This window comes from Anser anser (assembly GCF_964211835.1).
Source record: "Anser anser genome assembly, chromosome: 1".
In the NCBI taxonomy this organism is placed as follows: Eukaryota; Metazoa; Chordata; class Aves; order Anseriformes; family Anatidae; genus Anser; species Anser anser.
The window spans coordinates 50700615-50721595 of NC_139720.1; the positions used below are offsets into that span (position 1 = coordinate 50700615).

The window sequence follows — 20981 nt, forward strand, 5'->3', positions numbered from 1 at the left end:
GAATTTGAAAGAAATATATAATATAGGCAATATATTCTGCAAGTGTGAATGATCTTTTCTTTTTTTTCTTTTCATTTTTATTTATTTATTTCCTATGGCTACCAGACTCACCATGTACAGATCTGACACTTCTTATTTTTCAAATATTCATTGCTTTAATTGCATGAGTCACATTTGGACTAATTATAAACTCAGTTTCTTATACAACCATCTGCCAAAATTACCATCTGTAACAATTCAGTCTGTAGTTTTGAGAAAAGGAAAACCCTTTGAAATATATTGTATCTGAACTCCAATTACTTACTGAAGTAATGACAGCTGAGACATTTATGCTGAAAGATCTTTCTTTCAGCATGTGAGTATGAATGGTTAGAACTCGTAAAATTTTATGCAGTGCTGACACATGTAGATCTAGACACTGAAAGATGGTGGAGTTTCCATGGAGCAACCCTGAAAGATACTCATGTACTTCAACATCAGCAGGAATAGGCATTTAAAAATATTTATTTCCCATTGTGGGATTGAATAGGAATTCAAAATATACTTGAAGTTTTTGATGCAGTCACTGGCTTTTTATGTTCCAGAAAACATTTTGATCAGTCCCATCTTATCCCATTACTTTTTGCCATTTTCAATTTACATTGTCCTGGAGTGACTTTATATAGTGCTTCAAATTCCTAAAATGGCTGTTTTGGCAATTTTCTTTCTGTAAAACATAAATATATCTCATGAAAATAATTTCAGGAAGAACTTTTAAAATTAATAATGGCAAGATATATTTTAGTATACGATGAAAAATGAGTTGATGTTCATTTTCTGTGGTAAGAAGATCCGCTGTTGAAATAATAATCATTTAGATATTTTCGACATATGGAAGTGTTTTCAATTTAGAGTGAAATGTTAAAAAAAAAAAAGTAAAAAAAAAAAAAAGTGTAGTTGATCTTACTAATGTCCAAGTTAATAGCTTTAGGTTTAGGACAGGGCATAATGTATTTGTAATTCCAGCTTGCTGAGGTAAATGGCTTATTGCCTTCTCAGCTCTTGTCTTATAAGCACACTTAAATGTTTTGAAGATTAGTTTCCAATCTGATGTGTCAGTTGTCTGCAGTCACACAAACTGTAACTTCAAGGCATTTGAGATTAATCTCATCCATCAGTGTATCACTTCAGATAAACTTTCTTTTCACAAAAGATATAGGTTAGTTCTTAATGTCCTTATATTCTAATAGCGGTGTGAATGTAAGGTTGTGTTATTCTTTCACAGATCATTACCTTAAATCTAAATTGTTCGCTATGGTTTTGATTATGTATAGGAAAGCATCTGATTCAAATTATGCAGGAACTAAAATTCTGTGTAAGAGCTTAGAGTATTTTTTTGGAAGTAGAATTATTTACCAGGTTGCTTTCATAAATGAGAGAATTGAGTTGAAATCAAGATTTTAAATTTAAAAAGTGTTGTTGTTGTTGTTGTTTTTCCCCGCCAGGAAACAACTTCAAATCTGGCTTTGTTTTACTCAGTTTTATTTGGAAATAACTGAGATAAACTTGCGTGAATCTCATAAACCATTTCTTGAAGCATTCCTAATGAATGCATCTCAGTTTGCCAGGTGCAGTTATAGGAAGAAGCAAAAAGTCAAAACCTACTGGAATCTTGCTAAATAGGTCCAGGAAGAATATAAGCCTATCAGTGTCATTTCTGTTGGGCTCATTGAAACTACATTTGATTTTTGACAAATGTGAGTCATTTGTTTCATGTTTTTGAATGATAAAGTTTAAACAGTCTTTTCCCAAGGTGGTATAATGACAGACCTTCTGGTTAGTTACCTACTATATCAAAAAACACAATGTAAATGAAAACAAAACAAAAAAAAAGCAAAACAAAAAAAAATAGTATTTTTTATAGTGACAAATAAGTTCAACTTTCAAAGTCCTCTTTTTTTTTTCTTTTTTTTTTTTTTTCTGCCTCTTCTGCTAATTTTGGTGACTTAGAAACAAAGCCAAATGATGCCGCTTTCATTTTTTACTTTTGTTGATTTTTAGTATGCTGGCTTTTAAATGGCTTGCCTGTAAGGGGCTTTGATTTTTTTCCAACTGAAAAATTATCTTCCAGAAAATTCCTGAAGTTTTTGTAAAAAAATGACTATAGATTACTGTTGAAATGTATGCAGTGGCTGTTTTGGGGGCAGGAAGCCTACTTCATTTCCTAACAAGTAGTTTCTTGCAAACAGAACACTGTGGAAAGTTATTTATTGGCTTTAAAACTCATACTGTTTCTAACAAACTATGCAGTGCTGTGTTAGATTTTCCTCTAATATGCACATATGGAACATACTAGGTCTTTTATTGACTTTGCATAGTGTTTTGTACACAAGAAGATTGTAAAAGTCTGTGTTAAATCTGTAAACCCACATTTCTGAATCATGAACAGTATATAGGCCATAAATGGACATGATGTCCAAAAGGCAAACTTATTGGTAAAAATAAATAAATAAATTGTGAGGAGTAGAAACTGAAATTTCACCGTGAAGAACACGACCTGGCCCAATTCCTGCACCTGAGATTTGTAATGGCAGTCCTTCATCCTGTGGTAAAATATTACATGGATACTTTTCAGCATTGTGACACACTCCAAGGTAATTATGTGGGTTTGGGACAGTATTTAAAAAAGTATCTTTTGAATTCTGAAAGAGTAGATAAAAGCTTTTATTACTTACTTATGTTCAAAGATTCAAGTATCACTACTGATGATGGAAGGAAACCTAAAATAACCCTTAAGTATTCCCCCAAAGATCCAGGATTTAAAGCAGCTGAAAACTTGAATAACCTTCTTTTGTCAATGATGTAATTACTGTTGAAAAATGTCACTGCAGGTTTGTCCAAATATCTGATTTGTTTACTTAAAAAAAAAAAAAATCTTCTAAATGCAAGATCAGTTTCCTCACCAACATTTTACAAGAGAAAAATGTATGTTATGTCATAATTTGAAGTTATCAACTGAGTCTTTGGGGGATCAAAGTGAAAACTCAGCTCTGGTGCACAAAAATTTCCTGTTCCAGGCCTTTTTAAGTTGTTGCAGGTGCTACTGCCTGGAATATATCCAAAGAAACTAGCTTTTGTGTGAGTAAATTAGGAATACATTTTATGTCAGCTGTTATTTATCAATAGAAGAAAAAGCTCTGACTAATGAGAGGCAATCCCATTTAAAAGTTGCGTGACATAAAGTGTTGATTTTAAGTTGTTAGCTTTTCTTCAAATCATAAGCAACCACCTGGCTGGATACTGCATCCACTGTAATTGCAGTAACAATGCTCTGTGAGACGTAAGGCAATTCTCTATTTACATTTGCTGGAGGGGAAATCCTGTGAAACTAAGGCACTATACAGAGTAAATCAATAAAATTTGAGATCTGGGAGAAGGTAAGAGGAAGTGAATGGTTGGTTTGTTTTCCATGAGTCTTTTTTATTTTTATTTTTATTTTTTTATATTGCCTCCATGTAATCTAGTACTGGCAGTCATACAGGCTTGTTAATAAGGCATAATGAAGACTCAGATAGGGTTGATATGAAGAAATATATCACAGGAACAAACTGAAAAGATGGAGGTATAACTACATAAGCAAAGGAGCAGTGTTGCCATGAGAACACAGTGATATAAACTGCCATCAGTACACCCAAATTGGACAGTGTAAAACCATGAGAACAGTGAAGATCTGGAACAAATTCCCAAGACAGTTTTATCATTCCCTCCACTCCCACTTCACTCCTGCATTCCTTCCATTTGATATTATCCTGTCCTATTACAAATGTAAACTCTCCTCAGTATCGAAGGAGTGGGTTATCACTGCACTGTACCAGGTCAGTACTTATCCCAGGAGTTACCAGAAGCACACAGTGACTTTGACAGCTGACACCTGTTGTGGAGTTGGGCAAGTAAAATTGGTCAAGAGATTTAGGTGCCAGGAACCTAAATAGTTTGGTTGTCTGTTTGGAAGGACAGCCTAGACCTATCCCTGTATGTTGGAATACAGGTTACTTATAGATATCATTTGCTTCAGTAATAGCAGAGGCAAGTGCTTTCTAAGATGGACTGCAGACTAACACATTTACCTGATGTTGTTCATGAGATCTTCACAATGGCAGAATGACTGAGGAAAGCTGCTGGAGCTCAAACCCATACTATTTAGCATGATGTAGACCGTATCATTTGCAGCCACTGTTCCTCACCTTATTCCAAGTGCTCCTGTAGGCCACCAGTGTAGACATCAGCTGTAAAATGTCAGGAAGCTAATAGTCTCACAATATGTAGTACAATATCGATGTGACAAAACATTGTTCTTCAGAGCTGTGAAAGCTTATTTTGGTATGGGCAGATCCGAGATATCCAAACAGTGTTCTTTAAAAGTAATACAATTAAGGTAGCTGGGTGAAACACACAATCTCAACTGCATTGACAACTAGTTTTAGTCTAAGTTGAGCAATTATCCTTTTATAATGAGGTCTCTGACTAAGATTTCTTATTGAGAGGGTCAGAGAAGTTAGTTCCAAATTTATATCCCTAGAAAGATACAGGGCCTGTCAGAGAAGTCATCAAAGTTATTCAGAGTTCAGAAACAAAATAGTGTATTTCTGAGACATGCCTTTGGTTTAGGCCAAGTTGGCAAATCTGTCATTTTTATTTTAAAATTATCCTCTACTTCCACAAGAGTGTATAAAATGTCAGAAAAAAAAAACAAAAAAAAAAAACACCTAGTACCCTTCTAATTTTGTGCAAGAATATTTTTTGTTCCTGTTTTTCTCTTTTCACAAGTTCAAATGTGAACTGAAACTCTTCAGATTTCTAGTGCAGCTAACTTTCTAGCAAAGTCTGTAGCCATGAAACACACTTAATCTGTTTTAGCTAATACTAATAATGAGCTACTAGGGAAGACAGAGACATTTTCATCATGTGCATGAGTTTCATTTTATGCCAAGTATCAAAATCATCAATGCTTGCATAATTTCACTGGTTTTTTTTGTTTGTTTGTTTGCTTTTTTGTTTTCTAATTTTGTCAGTGTAGAAGTTCTTCTAATCCAAATTCATTGCACTTTGTAGCAGATGGTAAGAATTAAAGATCCTATACAGAACTTCTGTAACAACTATTCTTCCATTTCCTTTATTGGAGCTTGAAATTTTAAGGTTAAAAGGGGTAGTCATGTATACATTTTCATTATAACTCCAACGAATATTCAAGAAAGTGATTTTTTTTTTTTTCAGAAACTTGGCAAACAAACAAAACATCTTAAATAGATCTTTAAAAACAATCTTTAATTAAGCATTTTATTTAAGAGAATGTGTTTTCATTCCCTGAGGAAGTCAGATCATCCACCACCATACAATGTGAGAATCTTCTCCTCCCTGCCAAGATAATCTTTTATTTTACTTTGCCTTCCGCTTTCAATTACTTAATAACGTCTTTGGATTTATGCTAGAAAATTCTTTTGTAAGTTCCTAGGGGAAAAAAAAAAAAAAAAAAAAAAAAGACTACTTCCTCTTTGGAGTTTGTGGGAGGTTTTATTGAGTCAACTGAAGTCTGGTCTTCTGCTATTACTATTTGAATTTTGCAGGTATTTTGGATCTCTGTGTCTCCCTTAAAATAAGAAATAAATGTTGTTTTCTATTGCACTTCACTGGGAAAGAATAATGTAAAATTTCAGTACTGATCAGTGATGACTGTAATGGAACTTTACAAGGAAGAAAAAAAAAAATCTCTTGCTGGTACTTATGGCCTAAAAAGGCTATGCTATATACAGGACCTATGAAGTCCTCATAATCTCTGATTTTAACTTAACAGGAAGATTTCTTCCAAAATACATCTTTTGTTATTATTATTATTTTTAGCCTTTCTTCGTATTTAAATGTTTCTGTCCATAGAACTCTTGGTTTTTGGCAGAATTAGAATGCCATCTGATGGATGAAAATCAGTAAATATTTATATATGTTTATATATATTTATTATATTATATTATATTATTATATATAATATATATTATATTAATTATATTATATAATATTATATTATATATATTATTTTTATATTATAATTTATATATATTATATTATTATATTATAATATATATAATATATTATATATAATATAATATATATTATATATAATATATATTATATTATATTATATTATATTATATTATATTATATTATATTTATATATTTTATTTAAATATTTATACTCTGTTAGCATAAGCTTCAGAGGCAACATCCATATATTATTACCTGTCTCTTGGTAACTTCACTTCCCAGTGTTTGGGAACCAAACAAACTGGCTGTCATCCAGGACAGATTTAGGTTGCAAGGAAACTGCCTGAATCCCTGATTGTCAAGTGAGATTAAATAGTGGACAAAATTTGTTATGGAACAGATAACATTTTTGAAGAGCCAAAGTCAACATTTTTAGGGTAGCCAAATATTTTACATAGGTATCCTTGGAGGGGTAGAAAATTAATAATTTATACATTAAAAACACTATTTTGTAGTCTACCAAACGCAATTACAGAATATCTGTATCGCATTGATTTGCAAGGCAAACTCTCTATCAGTCTACACTTCCTCTTGCTTATAATGTCCATCTCGGTTCTGGTTGAAACACAAAACCAAGCACAGCAGGATAGTGCCTTACTAAGTGCAAAAATAGCATATTGGCTGGAGCAGCCTGCTGCTTTTGCATCTGTCAAGAAGAGCTAGAAAGGATAAATGATGATAGCAATAGGCCTCAGTTTTCATGAAACAAAGTTGACACATTGTCTGAGGAGCTTCCTAGGTTTCCCAAGATCTGGATTGTGGGAAAGAATAGTGAGATTCATCATTTTCTCAGCACAATAAGACCTTGTATCCTAAAGTTGTCTATCTCAGGAAGAAGATGTTCATATCTTTGCAGAACTAGGGAATGGTTTCTCCTTCTGACTCAGGAACATAGTGAAGAAAAGGTAGTTCTATATTAGCGTTCAGCAGGTTTAGAATATTTTTATCCCTTGACTCAAATAGAGTGATTTCTGATTCATTGACAGTGTAGCTTGGAAGGAAACAAGGTTTATAAGCATCTGGATACAGCAACTGGCTTTTCCTTTTCACATGCAACTGGTGGAGTCCAGCAAGTGCCACTTTGGCATTCTGCCATCTAATGGACAATTAGCTGAAAAATACTGGTTTTATCAGTTGTCATTAGGCATTCCTGAAGTCACCCACTGGAAAATAAGTGAATCTGTAAAGGTTAGGGGGAAGAGTTTTTATGGTTGGGAACTTTATGGAAAGTCAAATATAGGATGTTACACATAAATGAAACAGCTATGAAAGCAGGTTGCCTGCTCAATTCATCTGAATGTAAGGGGCAAGAGTACCTTTTCCTACTTATGTTTGTAACAATAACTCATTAATTTCCTTCCTCTTTACCCCCTATAGTACATTCGTGTCATGTATTTTGGATAGTATATGCAGAATTAGGTAGAAAAGTTTTCTGCATTTTTTAACTAACTGGATATATGTTCCAATATCCAATGTCTAAAGAACTTCACAGCTTACTCAGCAAGAGTAACTGGTCTTTCTGTAGCCTCTGTTTAAATCAGAATCCAAATAAGTCGCATTGATGCTCTCTAATGAATTTTGTTTACTTTTATCATCATTCTCCCTACTACATCAATGTTGAAAAAATGAAGAATAATATCAGTCACTAGAAAAGTATGCATCTGCTTTTTGTAATCATAACAAAGCATTTAGGGCGTGATCCAGAGATTCCTAGTTGTCTCATCCCAGCAGGGTGACTCACTTAGCTGGAGATAGGCTCCGTTTTGTTCAATGGACTGCCAAAAGGTTGTTCAAGAAAACTCTCATGTTGACTGGGGAGCTTCCCAGAAGTCAGGGTGCCCAGATGGAGTAGCATGTGCAAGACGAGGATACACATAAACGTTCTGATGCCTGTGCAGTGAATGTGTGTGTGTGTTTTTATTTTTTTTTTCCCCCTCCTCTACATAACAATTTTCCAGTGTAAAATGCACAATTTTTCTGAAAAAAAAGGGGGGGAGGGGGGAAGAGAGGGGGAAGCAGTTAGAAATACTTGTGTATCCCCATTTTTCTCCTTCTAATGAGGAAGATGTCACAGGTGGAAAAGTACCTTCTTTGGTAATTAGGAGGTAGACACCATACAAACAGATCCCAGTTCCTGTGAGCTGAAATTACTGTGGTTGGTGGAAATTTATCCTAGATCTGCCACTCGTTAGTGACCACCTTAATCTATAGGCTATTATACTCTGTGAGACTAGTACCAGCCTTCTGAAGGACAGTAAAGGTTGCATACTGGACTTAGTGCTATGCATTATTCAGCATTCATGCAATGGCTCCTCTAACTACACTGAAGTTATCTCCTAGGTACCTGAGAGTATGTAGGAAATTTTCCAGTTCAAAACTTATTTGCCAAAATTAGTTGGTTAAAAACAGTTTTTCCATGTCTTTGTCTCTAACACAGCTAAATAACTACCTACATTAGTAGGCATATCAAATATTTATTGTACTTTTATGCTTCTGGATACTTTTTTTTGTGAAAAAAAAAGAAGGCAAGAAAGATCTTTTCTTCCTATTTTCATTTTCTGTTTGTATCTTATTACAAAAGGCTTTTTAAGATATGAACATTAAGTTAGCTATCCATTTTTTAGGTACAAACATTAAGTTAGCTATCCATGACTGACAAACCGATGCTGTCTATAGCAGAGGTTCACAAGCTGTGCCTCAGCAAAGCAGCATGAACAAAGCTGCCTGAGGAGCCAATATTAAGAGATGTTCCTACCCCAGGACTAGAAGAAATAAAACAAACAAACAAACAAACAAAAACATTTGGAAAGGTTGGCTCAGGGTGAATTCTGTTCTACATTGTCAGCTAACCCTGCTTCAGCTGTGTCTTATTTGTGGTTAATTGGTTTACTCAAGAAACTGGAGTGAAAAGTTCTGTGGCTAACTTGCTCTGAATGCAAGAAATTGTAAAATGTAGAACCTGTTCATCTGTGCAGTTGTTACCTCTTCCTGTGCTTAATTATTTTTTCATTTTATTATTTCCATTTGTTTTTGATGATTTCTTCCTAGTTATAATTAAAATTGTTTTCAGTATGAACTACATATTTGGAAATATCCAGACTTGCCAATGTTTTACTTATTTAGCAATATGTTTTTCCCCTTTCTGCTTTTTCACTTAAGAATCTAGCTGCACATTAACCAGGGTAATTGAATATCTTTGATATCAAACTGTGAAAAAGTTGCAAAGACATTCATTCATCAGCCTTTGTCAACACTCCAGATCATAAGCGAACGGCCTGAATGAAAAAGTTGTTGATTTACAACTGAAAGGACAGCCTTCAACACACTGGATTGCTAGCTAGGCTTCTAAAAAGCTGTTAATTGAAATTATAGATTGTGGCAATGATAAAAATCTTTTGCAGAATGATCAGACGTGTATAATACAAATTTTTAATTTGAATTATCCTTGCTAGTCTAATCATTACGTTTTTATTTTCCCCTTTCCAAAAGCAACTTTTGGAAATCTCTTAAATTCAGCATTTAAGAGATTTCAGAACATGAAAACTATTGAATAACACTGACTTTTTTGAAACTAATATAGAACAAGGCCCTGTGGTATAGGGGTGCTTATGATAGGTAATGTGATGATGTGTGATTAAATCCTGTGGCCAGCTTTGAAAATACCATTTTAGCTGAGAAGTAATTATAAATGGAAATCTGTTATGACTGTTGTGTGGGTAACTCATTTATGCTTAGTAAAGTGTAAAACTGGAATCTCTATTTATAAAGCTGTTGTTTAAGCTTCCCTTTTGTTCTGCCTTTGATTTAATTCAGTCTATTCAAGTTTTGCTCAAACAGCAGGTTTGGTCATTAGTAAATAACACAGAAATAGCGTAGCTTTTTGATCTCTTCAGTCCTTACGAACAATGTGGCTATAGGCATGTGTAATATAAATATTTCGTAAGTGCAAATAATTAAAAGATTTTGGATGATAGACATGTTGAAACTAGCAGTATTTTTCAGACCTTCAGTTCCTGTTGGATGACATAGGACAAATAAGCAAGAAAAGCCTCAAATCATCTCAAAATTTACAACACATTTGTTTTTAATAGCAGTTATAAAAATGACTGTGTTTTTAAATCCCATTACTTCCCTGGGCCAAAAAACATTGCGTTCTTATTGATTTGCATAATTACGAAATAAGTAGAGATTTTTAAACTTCATTTATGGATTGTCCTTTTGCATCACAAAGTATGAAAATTGACAAGATGCATCAGAGCTCTAGTTTTATTTAGAATGTGCTGCTGTTTGTTTTCATATTACTGAGTTGATCTGGAAAACAAACAAACAACACACTATTTTGAATGAATGAATTTTGTTACTTTTCTGATTTTTAGATTGTTAGGTCAAATTCTGTGCTATGAGGCTGACACAAGTCAGAGAACAAATTCCGTCTTCCTTTACTTACTTCTATCTTTCTCAATTCTGAAGAACCAAATAAAGATATCAGTGACTTCTGGCATGGACTCCATCTCCAAAGAACAAATCAGTAAAACGTCCCTGATCCTCGGGAAGTGTAATTGTTAGTGACTGTTTAACTCTGAAGATAAAACAATACATATATATATATAATATACATATTTATTACATTTATATTATGTATATGTATATTACTTGAAAACAGTATAGCTAGTCCATTTTATTATCCAAATCTATTGTCTTTTCTACAATTTTGTACAAAAAAATTGCAGTGGGAAAATAGTCTCTTAACTGAGGTCCCCTTTGGTTTCCTCTTCAATTCTGCAACTTATGTGAAGAGGGGAAGATGTTTCTCTGACCACTTAGAGCTAGTTCTCTTCCTAAGCTTTGAGCTCATATACACAAATTTTGCAAGGAGCTCTCAAAGGTCCTTTCAGAGACTGACAGCATCCTGGTCACTTCCATATGCAAAATAGAGAGCAGAGAAACAAACACAATGAGGTTGGCCAAATTACTCAAGAGGAGGAAAATCAGCAGAATTAGGCCCCCACATTCCAAGTCTCACTACCCTTTCATCAGAAAGCCAGAAATAGACACAGAGTTGTTGTCTTTTGTGTCTCTAACATCACTCTGAGCCTGAGAGCTTCATCTCCCAAGAGCTTGGATTGTTTCTGTTTGCACAATTTCAAAGCTTCGTATGGTGTATTTTTTTTTTTTAAGAGTATTAGGTACCTCACTTCACACTACTTCTACTATTTTCTCCCAGTGATTATTTGTACAAATATAACCAGGCATTTCTGCTGTCTCTGTGTATGGGTACTCACTCTTCCATGGTTTCGTAATTAGCTGTATCAGAAAGCTGGCCTGCTTGAAGGAGAGTGCAGAGTAACAAGAATGGAAGTTGACTGCTTGTTACAGCTTACTCAGCCATCTCACTAGTGACAGCGTGGGAGAAGAGAAGGCAAGAGGCCAGACTATCCTTTTCAGCTGCAGCCCACACTGAAGTTTTGCCTAAATAAGTCAGAAAGCCATAGTCTAAGAAAGCAATTGACAAGTTTTACTTGAGATATAAGATATATATAAGATTTAAGATAGAGAAGAGAGAGATTTACTTGTTGATTAACAATTCTGGGTAAAGTGCCTGGCACTGCTTCCTCATGTTAATAATGTACCTCCCAAGCAATCTTAATTTTCATGCTTCTTTAGCCCTTCTAGGTTACTCTAATGATATTCAGTACTTTAAATCTGTAATTTTATCTCTCTGCTTTTGTAGAGAACTTCATCCCTGCTGTTTGATTTGCTTTGGTTTTAAACTGAGGGGTGAAGAAGTCCAGGCTGAAGGTGTGAGCCTTCTACCTGATGCAGAGAACAGATGGGCCTGAGATGTGTCACAATTCGTGCAGAAGCAAATGCTGGTCCCAGTCCTGCCCTTTTGGAGGCTTGGGAGCCTGCACAGGCAAATTTCATACTTGCAGTATATGTACACATCATTGACTCTTGCTGACAGCTTCAGTCAGCTGGCACAAGAAGCTTTATAACCAGAGGCAACTTTTGATTATCCATAACTTGGATGATTTCACATTCTGGAAATAAAGATCTACAGCTTAAACTTGGCACAGGTCTCCGTGGAAAACCAGCAAAGCAAAGGAACAGCAGAAGGTGATGGAAGTTCAGGCAAGGTAGACAAGGAGACACCCAGGCGCATCACAGCTAGTTCTAGTTATCTGTTCTGTCCAAATCTCACAAGCCTGTTTAAGTACATTACATTGTTCTTCCAGTAGGATTTAGTGAGAAAGGTAGTTTCAAAGCCAAGCTACTGCTCCTGATAGGCCAGGGTATGTCACTTAGAAAAAAAAGTATGGTATTGCTGTTTGAGACCTCAGTATTTGGGCAGAGTCCAGTTATGGTTTTGCTTACAGTTTAAGTTTGTAAATGTAATGGCTGTGATAAAAACTTTTGCCTTTTATCTTGCTGTGGTCTGTTACCATTTTGTTCCTTGTCATCCATTATCACATTAGAGAGACAGGTTTATTGAATACTTTATCAGATGATAGACAAGCATTTAGTTAGTTTTATGTTGATGATGAAGAATATAGTGATTTTTTCTCTTCTTTGGTATCTGTTAACTTTGCAGAATCTTACCTAGGCAATTAAGTCCAGCAGGATTCTGTGCAAGCAATCTGATGGCTCAATAAGAAATTTTCCATTATTACTCTAAAGAAGCTTTCTTCCAGAAAAGATCAATTAAGTGCATTTCTGTGGACCCCTGCCATACTGCAGCAGTATGAGTACATGCTCATGAAAGATGAAAAGTATTGTTGCATCTTGACTTCATATATGAAAAGCATTACTACAGTCTCTTATTACTTCATGTTTGGAGATTGCTCACTTTTTTATTTTTCATTTTTTATTTTTTTATTAAATATAGACTTGGATTATCACTTGCTTTTGTCTTCAACTACTCCTACTTAATCCTCTTGTCAAAGCCCAAAGTTCCTGCGGGAATCCAGTGACAGATGATGTAAATGACATTGCAAAGTTGGTAAGTAGCTTTTATTTTAAATTATTCTTTATGTTAAACAATAATCACTGGATAATGGCCTTACATTTTTAAGGAAAGTTAACAAATCTAGATTAGAACTAGAGAAATACTTAAAAAAAAAATCCATTAACATCTGTCACTTGATCAAAACCAAAACCTTTATTGCAGAGAATGGAAAATAGTTTCAGTGTGTATAACAGGTGATTTCTTTGACCAATTTAGAATATATATATGTATGTGTTTTGTTGTCTCCAAACTCCCATAAAAACTGTCAAAAGTTTTGATTCCTCACACATTCTTTGGGAACAGACTGTTTCCCATGTAGATGAAAGACTGCTGCCTTTGTGTTGTTGACATGTAGGGAGTAGACTGATGACAAACAAAATGAAAATGAAACACAAGTCTCTACCTTAGTTTTATGGGAAACTTGTGCCATATATAAAAAATAATGTGATATTAAATATCTTTGTGGCAATCAAAGCAATAATGACTGAACAACTCTCATAATCTTAGGTGTGAGTAGGCTACAAAGAATATTCTATATTTCTGTTTCCACTTGCATTGTCATACCAAGAAGTTTAAATCTGAAGGATTGACAGCTGCCTCTGTAAATCAACTTAAGTACATTTTAACTGTTACTTAGCTGAACACTGCATTCACCTGAAAAACTGCATCTTCATGTGTGAAGTCAGTTGGTGTTTAACTCCACTGAAGTCATTGATTATGTTGACTTACAGTACCACAGGATCTAGCACCAGTGTTTTTAAGAAATATTATGTACTGAACATTTAAAAAGCATACCTGCACTTACATATTGTCTTCAGCTGAAAATTATGGCTGTGTTGTGGAGAAACAGTTTCAAGACTGGAGTTTGTGCTATCAGACACTTAATTTGGAGTCCCTTGCATTTGCTGCCAGTGCAATGTTCTTAACTTGTTTTCTTTGGGCGTTGTTATATGCATTGGCACATAGTGCAAATCTCTGGGAGTCCTCTATAGTCCTTCTCAAATGCTTACTGCTTCACATTAGTCCCTTTAGGCATAAGTCTGAAGTATTGGCATGTTTTTTCAAGATAATATTTCATCTCCTGAAAGAGTATTAAGCTTTGATTTAAAACTGTTGAAAGCATGACAGAACAACAAAAATCCTGTGAGGGCTGATGAAATTGTCTGGGACAAGGTTAGCAATAACTTTTTGTCAATTATATATCCATAGAACACATGATTTCACTTTCCCTTTAGTACAATTTAAACTTCAAGTATGTATAAATACAGATAACAAAAATTTGTCTGCAGCTTGAGCAATCACACTTTCCTTTTATGATATATTATGACATACACCTAATACTACAAAAATCAAGTTTTTTTTTTGTTTTGACTGTGATTTTTCCATATCATATTCCTGCATCTTCCTCCTGTCTAGTCCAGCAACTGCAGTTCTTGCAAATACCCCTGCAGTGCTGTTTCCATACCCCCACCCTCCTTCACACCTTCTTGCCTCTCTCCATATACAACTTTATTGCTAGTTCCCTCCCATGGCCACTGGGCATGAGGCCTACCTGGGCAATGTTCTGAGCTCCTACCAGGTTCATATCCCCTTTTACTTGGGCTGCTGGCTGAAAGGAAGAAGTTCACATGCCGAATGTTTTGGTGCATGTGCACTGCTTGTCCTGGAAGAAAAACCCCGCCTACTGTCTGGCTTGCACTGCCCTTCTGATGCTGCCAAGGCTGAGCAGAATGCAGCTGGGCTGACCTCTGCCACTCCTCAGTGAAGATGCAGTACTGTTGTTCTCCTGACTTACCTATATGCCTTTCATATCTCTTTATAGAATGCAAAATTTTGGTGAAGTTAGCTAAAAGCTTCAAAGATATTTTGGGTGTCAGAAATAACAGACAGATGCAGAGAATGCCAAGGCTGAACGCCAGACACCTGAGTTCTCTTTGTTTTAAACTTGTGTTTGAAAATGTTTTGATGAGACTCTGTTTCCCTGTTTTGTCTGTGTATATTAATATTTGCATGGATTTTTTTTTTTTTTTTTGTGCAGAAATAATTTCTATAAAGCCTGAACTGAAGAGATAGTGTGGAAATAACTGTAGGATCTTAAATTTAGCACAAGAACTCTTGGTTTTAATTAGACTGACTAGTTTTATAAGAGAAGCAGAAACTCACAGAGAATGCTGACTAACCATATTATCTAGCTGAAAAGCACACTGTTATTCCTAATACTGTTAAAACTATATTTGATATATATTTGTTATCAAATTTTTGGCAGAAAATCATGGCTGCATCATGAAGCTTTCATCACTGAAAGCAACAATGTCTACCTGAACTCCTAAATGATCTTTTCTTCCCATCCCACTTCTATTAGTCTTAGGAAGTGTCTACATAAACCACTGTGTGCGCGCTGTGGAATGGTTCCTGAATCACTTTAAAAAAAAAAAATTCTAGCCTAGGTGCTGGCATTCTCAACATGGCTATGTACATTTGGTATGGGTAAACGTCTGTAGTTCTTCTAATACCTGGAGCAGACCACTGATAATTGTAGCATTTCTGCATAGCACTGTATTTTACTATATTAGCATATCTGGATTAATTAAAGAGAAACGTTTTCAGAATGGATGGATAGCAATAGATTTGGAAACAGGTTTTCAAGAAGTATTTGTTTTGTATTTATGATTTTTTTAATGTTATATGGAGTATATCCTTAGTATATACCATATGGGCTCCAACATGTTTGCTTAAAAATTTAGTTCAGGCACGGCCTATGACTCTTGTAAATTACTATAAATATTTTCTACCACATCTGCATTTTGAAACAAAATATGCTGATTGAATTGAGAAATGATATTCTGAAGATTTAAGTCTTCAGCGTTAGACATAGCCTCCATAGGTGACTGAGTTCTTTATAGGTCTTTATAGATCTATTTCTTCACTGATCCAAAGAGTTTATGCCAGTAGAATATTGTGTTTTTAATCACTTTCTTCCCCTTTCACACTGAGAACAAAGTGTAGGGCTTCCCAGAAGGAGCTGGGGATTTCACAGAAGCTAATATTATTGTATGTACTGTTACTGCCCATAGTTATTGTGATGTTATTATACAAAGGCTTTTAGTAGATCTTTATCATGCTTGCTGAGAGCAATATGGCAGTCATTTCTACAGGCTTTATTCTTGGCCACACTGGCATATTCTCTGGACTCTTTTGTTCAAAGTCATGTGTCTAGTTCAGTATCTGTGTGAGATAACTTACTGTTCAGCAGTAATACTCAGGTACCATCATTTATCTTAGGATGTTGGCCTGTCTTCCTCACAAACATTCAGACATCAGCTTAGATTCTGTATGGACTGAATCTTCCACATGGGAGGGTTATGAGCTCTTCATCTCCCCCAAATGTTATCCTTTCCTGGGCCTTTTTCTTCTCACTGTAAAGTAATAACACTCTATCTCCCCAGCTATTCAGGTCTATAATAAAGGTGTCCATTTTGGCTCTTGCCACTTCTCAAATGCTTATTAAGTTCACTTCTAATGCCTTTTTTTTTTTTTTCCCGTCATAAAAGGAAAAAATTGTTTATGTATCTTTCTGTATATACAAAAACATCTTTCTTCCAGATTCTTTAGTGAATTAAAATCCAGTCTACTGAAAAGTCTTTTTCTGGCTTCAGCCTCTATAATTTTGCCCTCTGTCTGTTCATCATGCTGTTCTGACAATATATCTTCTACTTATTTCCCTCAAGCTGTTTATCTTTTGTTTTATGATCAATGGCAAGCTTCTTGGTTTGTCTTCAAAGGCACTATTTACACTGCCTGTGAAGTTGTAACACATTCCAGCTTTGCACACTTGTTGTAGCATCTCCTAAATATTTCCTGGTTTCTTGTGGCTGTGTTCTGTTAAACTATTGTATTCCAGGAACATGAGAAGAACATTCCCCAGTCAACACTTTCTGTGAATATAAATCAGGCATGTCTGCTAAGCCAATGCTGGTGGAGAATAAATAAGACACACTGTGCAGTGACTGAAAATGTGGTTCATTAGCTTAATCAACTTTATGTTGAATAAGAAACTCAGGACAGATGTATGGTGTAACTTGCTTTCAGTGGTGTTAAACTGTATTTTCACTAGCATCATACTAGACTCTTAGCAAAAGCTATAATCAGAAAGGAGGAAGAGATTTGATAAAATTAAGGTTTCTGAATATTAACAAACTGAAGACCAAAACAGACTATTAATACAAAAATTGCTTGTAGTATTTTCTGTAAGATTACATTTATTGAAATCTTTATAATATATTTTTGTAGTATGTAGAAGGTGTCCTAAATAAAATCATTTTAAGAAGAAAAGAACAATTCAACAATCTTTTTATTTTTAAATAGAAAGAACTTTAAAAGAACATAGTTTCATACCTATAGAGAATTAAGGTATTTAGAGAGTATTCATTCTGCATCACTAATCATTTGAACTGCTGCCTCTTTTTTAATGAAGGTGTCTGGAGGAAAACACATTACTTGATGAACAAATGTTCTGTATTATAAAACTGTAATTGCAACACCTGTCGGTAAATTACACCTGTAAATAAACACCTGTCCTCATTGTTCTTTTCAGCATAGTAAGTCAGCATAAAGCTATGGTACTACATTACTGTAATTGTGGCTTTGATTTTGCATAAGAATTAAGCAGTTGTTCAGTGTATAGTGTATATGTTTGTTAAATATGAATATCAAGCCTAAATATAAGTAGAATTTTTACTGAGCTATGGAGCGCATATACAGCGTACCTACGTATTACGGGTTCATTCATTAACAATATTTAAAGTATTCACCTCTTATTCTGTGATCTACTTCTCTAAAATATTTTCTTTTTCTTCTGAATTTTGGCAGCCCAAACAATACTCAGCATTAACTAACCAGACTGTTCAAGATGTTGTTTCAAACACCTTGCTTTCACATTGCATCTTTGCTGGAAATGTGTACTTTACACTCTGCAACATTTATTTTTAAATGAATCCAACTCTACTGAGTGAAGGGGTTAAAAAAAAAAAAGAAAAAAGAAAAAAAAAAAGGGGATCCAGTGTTTTTATCCTGTGCAGATAATCTGCCGCTATGGATGTAAGAAGTATGAACGGAAATCGTTAACATGTTGTCTTAAGCCAAATGATAAAGATTTAATTAACTGCTTCATTAGTAGATGAGGTAAAGTAGATTGCAGAGATGATGGACAGAAAGTGGAAGCTCCTGCAGAAAAAGAAAAGCTGAGGATGCAAAGAGGGAAGAAGCAGATGTATTCAAGATGGGAAAAAAAATGGGAATGATGATGAGAGAAATGAGAGAAATGGAAAAAGAAAGTAAGTTTTTCCATCATGTGCCTCTGAATAAAGAAGGAATCATTTACAACAGCAAATGGTAATATTTACTGTAGACTTACTTTATCGTTGATCTCCATATAAAAAATAGTGATATTTAAGCTTGTTTCCATAAAATTTCCAAGAGCAGTAACCCTCATATCAAAGCGCTTGACTGCAGACATAGGTTACCTCTCCTCTGTTCTGCTGTTGTGGTGAAAGAGTAGTTTATGGAACTGAAACCACTTTTACATCTTTTTTTATCTCCCCATCTATGTTTTCATGAGCATATTTCAAAAAGTATATTTGGGTTATGCAATGTTAACAGTGCTGTATTAAATACTCAAACCTCTGTATGTCAAAAGGAATCTTACATTCCCCAGTTTGAGATTTTGTTACACCTAGGAATATAGAACTTAATATTGCTTTTATATGAATTTAAAGACTTAAGTTCCCTGTTCTTCATGTCTGGAAAGAATATTTTGTTCTCAGAGCCTGATAAAATTTCTACAACTATACCAACCACTAAATCAGAGAAATTTGGTGGACACTTTAATTGCAGTGTAGGGTTATTTTTGTTGTACATGTTACTTTCCAAGACTATCATAAAAAATGTTACTCTTTTATAAAACAAGGAAGATTATGCAGGCAGGTGTTTTGTTACCCCCCAGATTTGTCACTGTACTTTAGGCCTTGTGTAAGGGAACTGAAAGGCTGTTCCAGAGCTCAGGAAGTTTCAAGGACAGTCATGTTTCATCCTCCTTTGCTCAGACAGCTCACAGCCCTTTTGTCCATTGTGCTGTTCCTTGTTGGGAACTGCAGCAGCCAGCCACCTTGCTCAGAGCTGGTACGCAGAATACTTTCAGGCTTTGTGCACAGGTGCAAAACATGTGTACAGCCATGTTTGACCCTTTTTTGGCCCATACTGTCATTCCTGCATAAGGATAATTCCACAGTTAAAAAGCAAGTGGTTAGTTTTGGATTGGTGGTTGGCCTTCAACAAAATATCAAGATTCATTTCAGGAAAGCAAGACAGCTGAAATGCACAGCTTTAGTTCATACATGTTCTTCACTCTTACATCAGGGGCTCTACCCTGTTTGCTGTGAGTGAATTGGGAAGTCAAACTGGTACTCAAATTTAACTCCCTCACTTTGACTAAGCTCTCATCTTTTACCATCAGCAGAGCATCTCGCATGTGGAGTTCAATCAATAAAACTTTAACAAGTTGTTATGTCTTGAGGTAGGGCATGTACTTTGTGTTTGACACCTTCCCCCCTCACTGATCTTCATTTTTAATAATAAGTTCAAAAATATCTTTTCTGATTCACAGTCTGTCAAGAAAAAAAATATCTGAGACTGAGCTCTGTTCTCCAGCTTTGTTTGAGGAGCTGTAAGAGCTCTTGGGCAGTTACATTTTTTAGCTATGCACGAAAAAGTGCTTGACAGGCTCTGATGCCAGTAAAGTAGATTGTATACATAATGCATATCAATTCTTGTAGTGTTCATTGATTTGGAACAAATTTAATCTTCCAGTGACCTTTCTTAAAGAACAGTAGTTTTGCTGACATTGCTAAGTACTGAATCCCACTAGAGTGAGTAGGGGAAACTTTGCACATAGAGTAGCATCTTCATTATCTTTGCTGGTTGAAGTGCTGCTAATCCTACCTCTCTAGGCAAGCAAAGGAAGCTGGAAAGAAACTGCATTATCTATTAATGTATTATAATGTCAGGGTGGTTTTAGAGCAAGAAAAAAAGTGTGGATAAGAATTTAGAATAAATCAGAGAGTTTCAAGATGCTCTAAAGAAAGAACAAATGCATTGCAATAATTTTCACTATTTTTAGTATCTTGAATCAATTCCTCAAAACTCCAGGTAAACAGAATTTGAAGTAGAGATTTTTAGTGGCACTTCTGCAGCTGCTGCTTTGGGAATGTGTGGTTATAAAAATTAAAAAAAATAAATAAATTGATCTATGGAAACGAATTAATGATGGTTATTTGTATAAAACCTGTTTTTTTATTACTGTGGGAGAAAGCTAGAGGTCATTGAACTGAGGGACTGTGTTTCAGTCCATGGTGTAAAAGAAAATAAAAAATGCTTGGAAGTTGCTAGTGACTGACATAAGTATTATCCTTGATCGTTTCTTGAACCTGAACATTTTGAAATTGTTGTTTCAATTTTTAATTGAAACTAAATTTTAATTAACAATAAAACATTCTGTTGTGTCAAACAAAATATTACCTAAAAACTGCACAAAAAGAAAAAAATCACTTTGCTGGTTGCTATAGCAGCAGAAGCAGAAACAGACATGACAGATTGATCTTTAACCCAAAGAAGCAGAAATGCTTTGCTGAACAAAGTGTACATTCTACTTCAAAAAGGGAATTATGTATATGCTTGACATGTTTTGTCTAAATGGATTTCAAATAAGGATGAGAAGTATCCATTGAACCTTTAACCAATACAAATGAGAATAGATTTGCTGTTTCACTAAGTATCATGGTACTGGTAGACCTTTTGGACAAGGTTTTTCAAGAGACTGTGGATCGTGGCAGCATATCCCCAGTCA

General features: G+C 34.8%; 1 protein-coding gene across 3 annotated transcripts in view; it reads left to right on the top strand.

Moving 5' to 3' along the window:
- Positions 1-20981, top strand: part of KITLG (KIT ligand) — a 59168-nt gene that overhangs the window by 14348 nt on the left and 23839 nt on the right. For all 3 annotated transcript variants that reach the window (XM_083821384.1, XM_083821385.1, XM_083821386.1), the window contains one exon: positions 12962-13075. In XM_083821384.1, coding sequence (XP_083677510.1) covers positions 12962-13075 — 114 coding nt within the window. The remainder of the gene's footprint in view (positions 1-12961; positions 13076-20981) is intronic.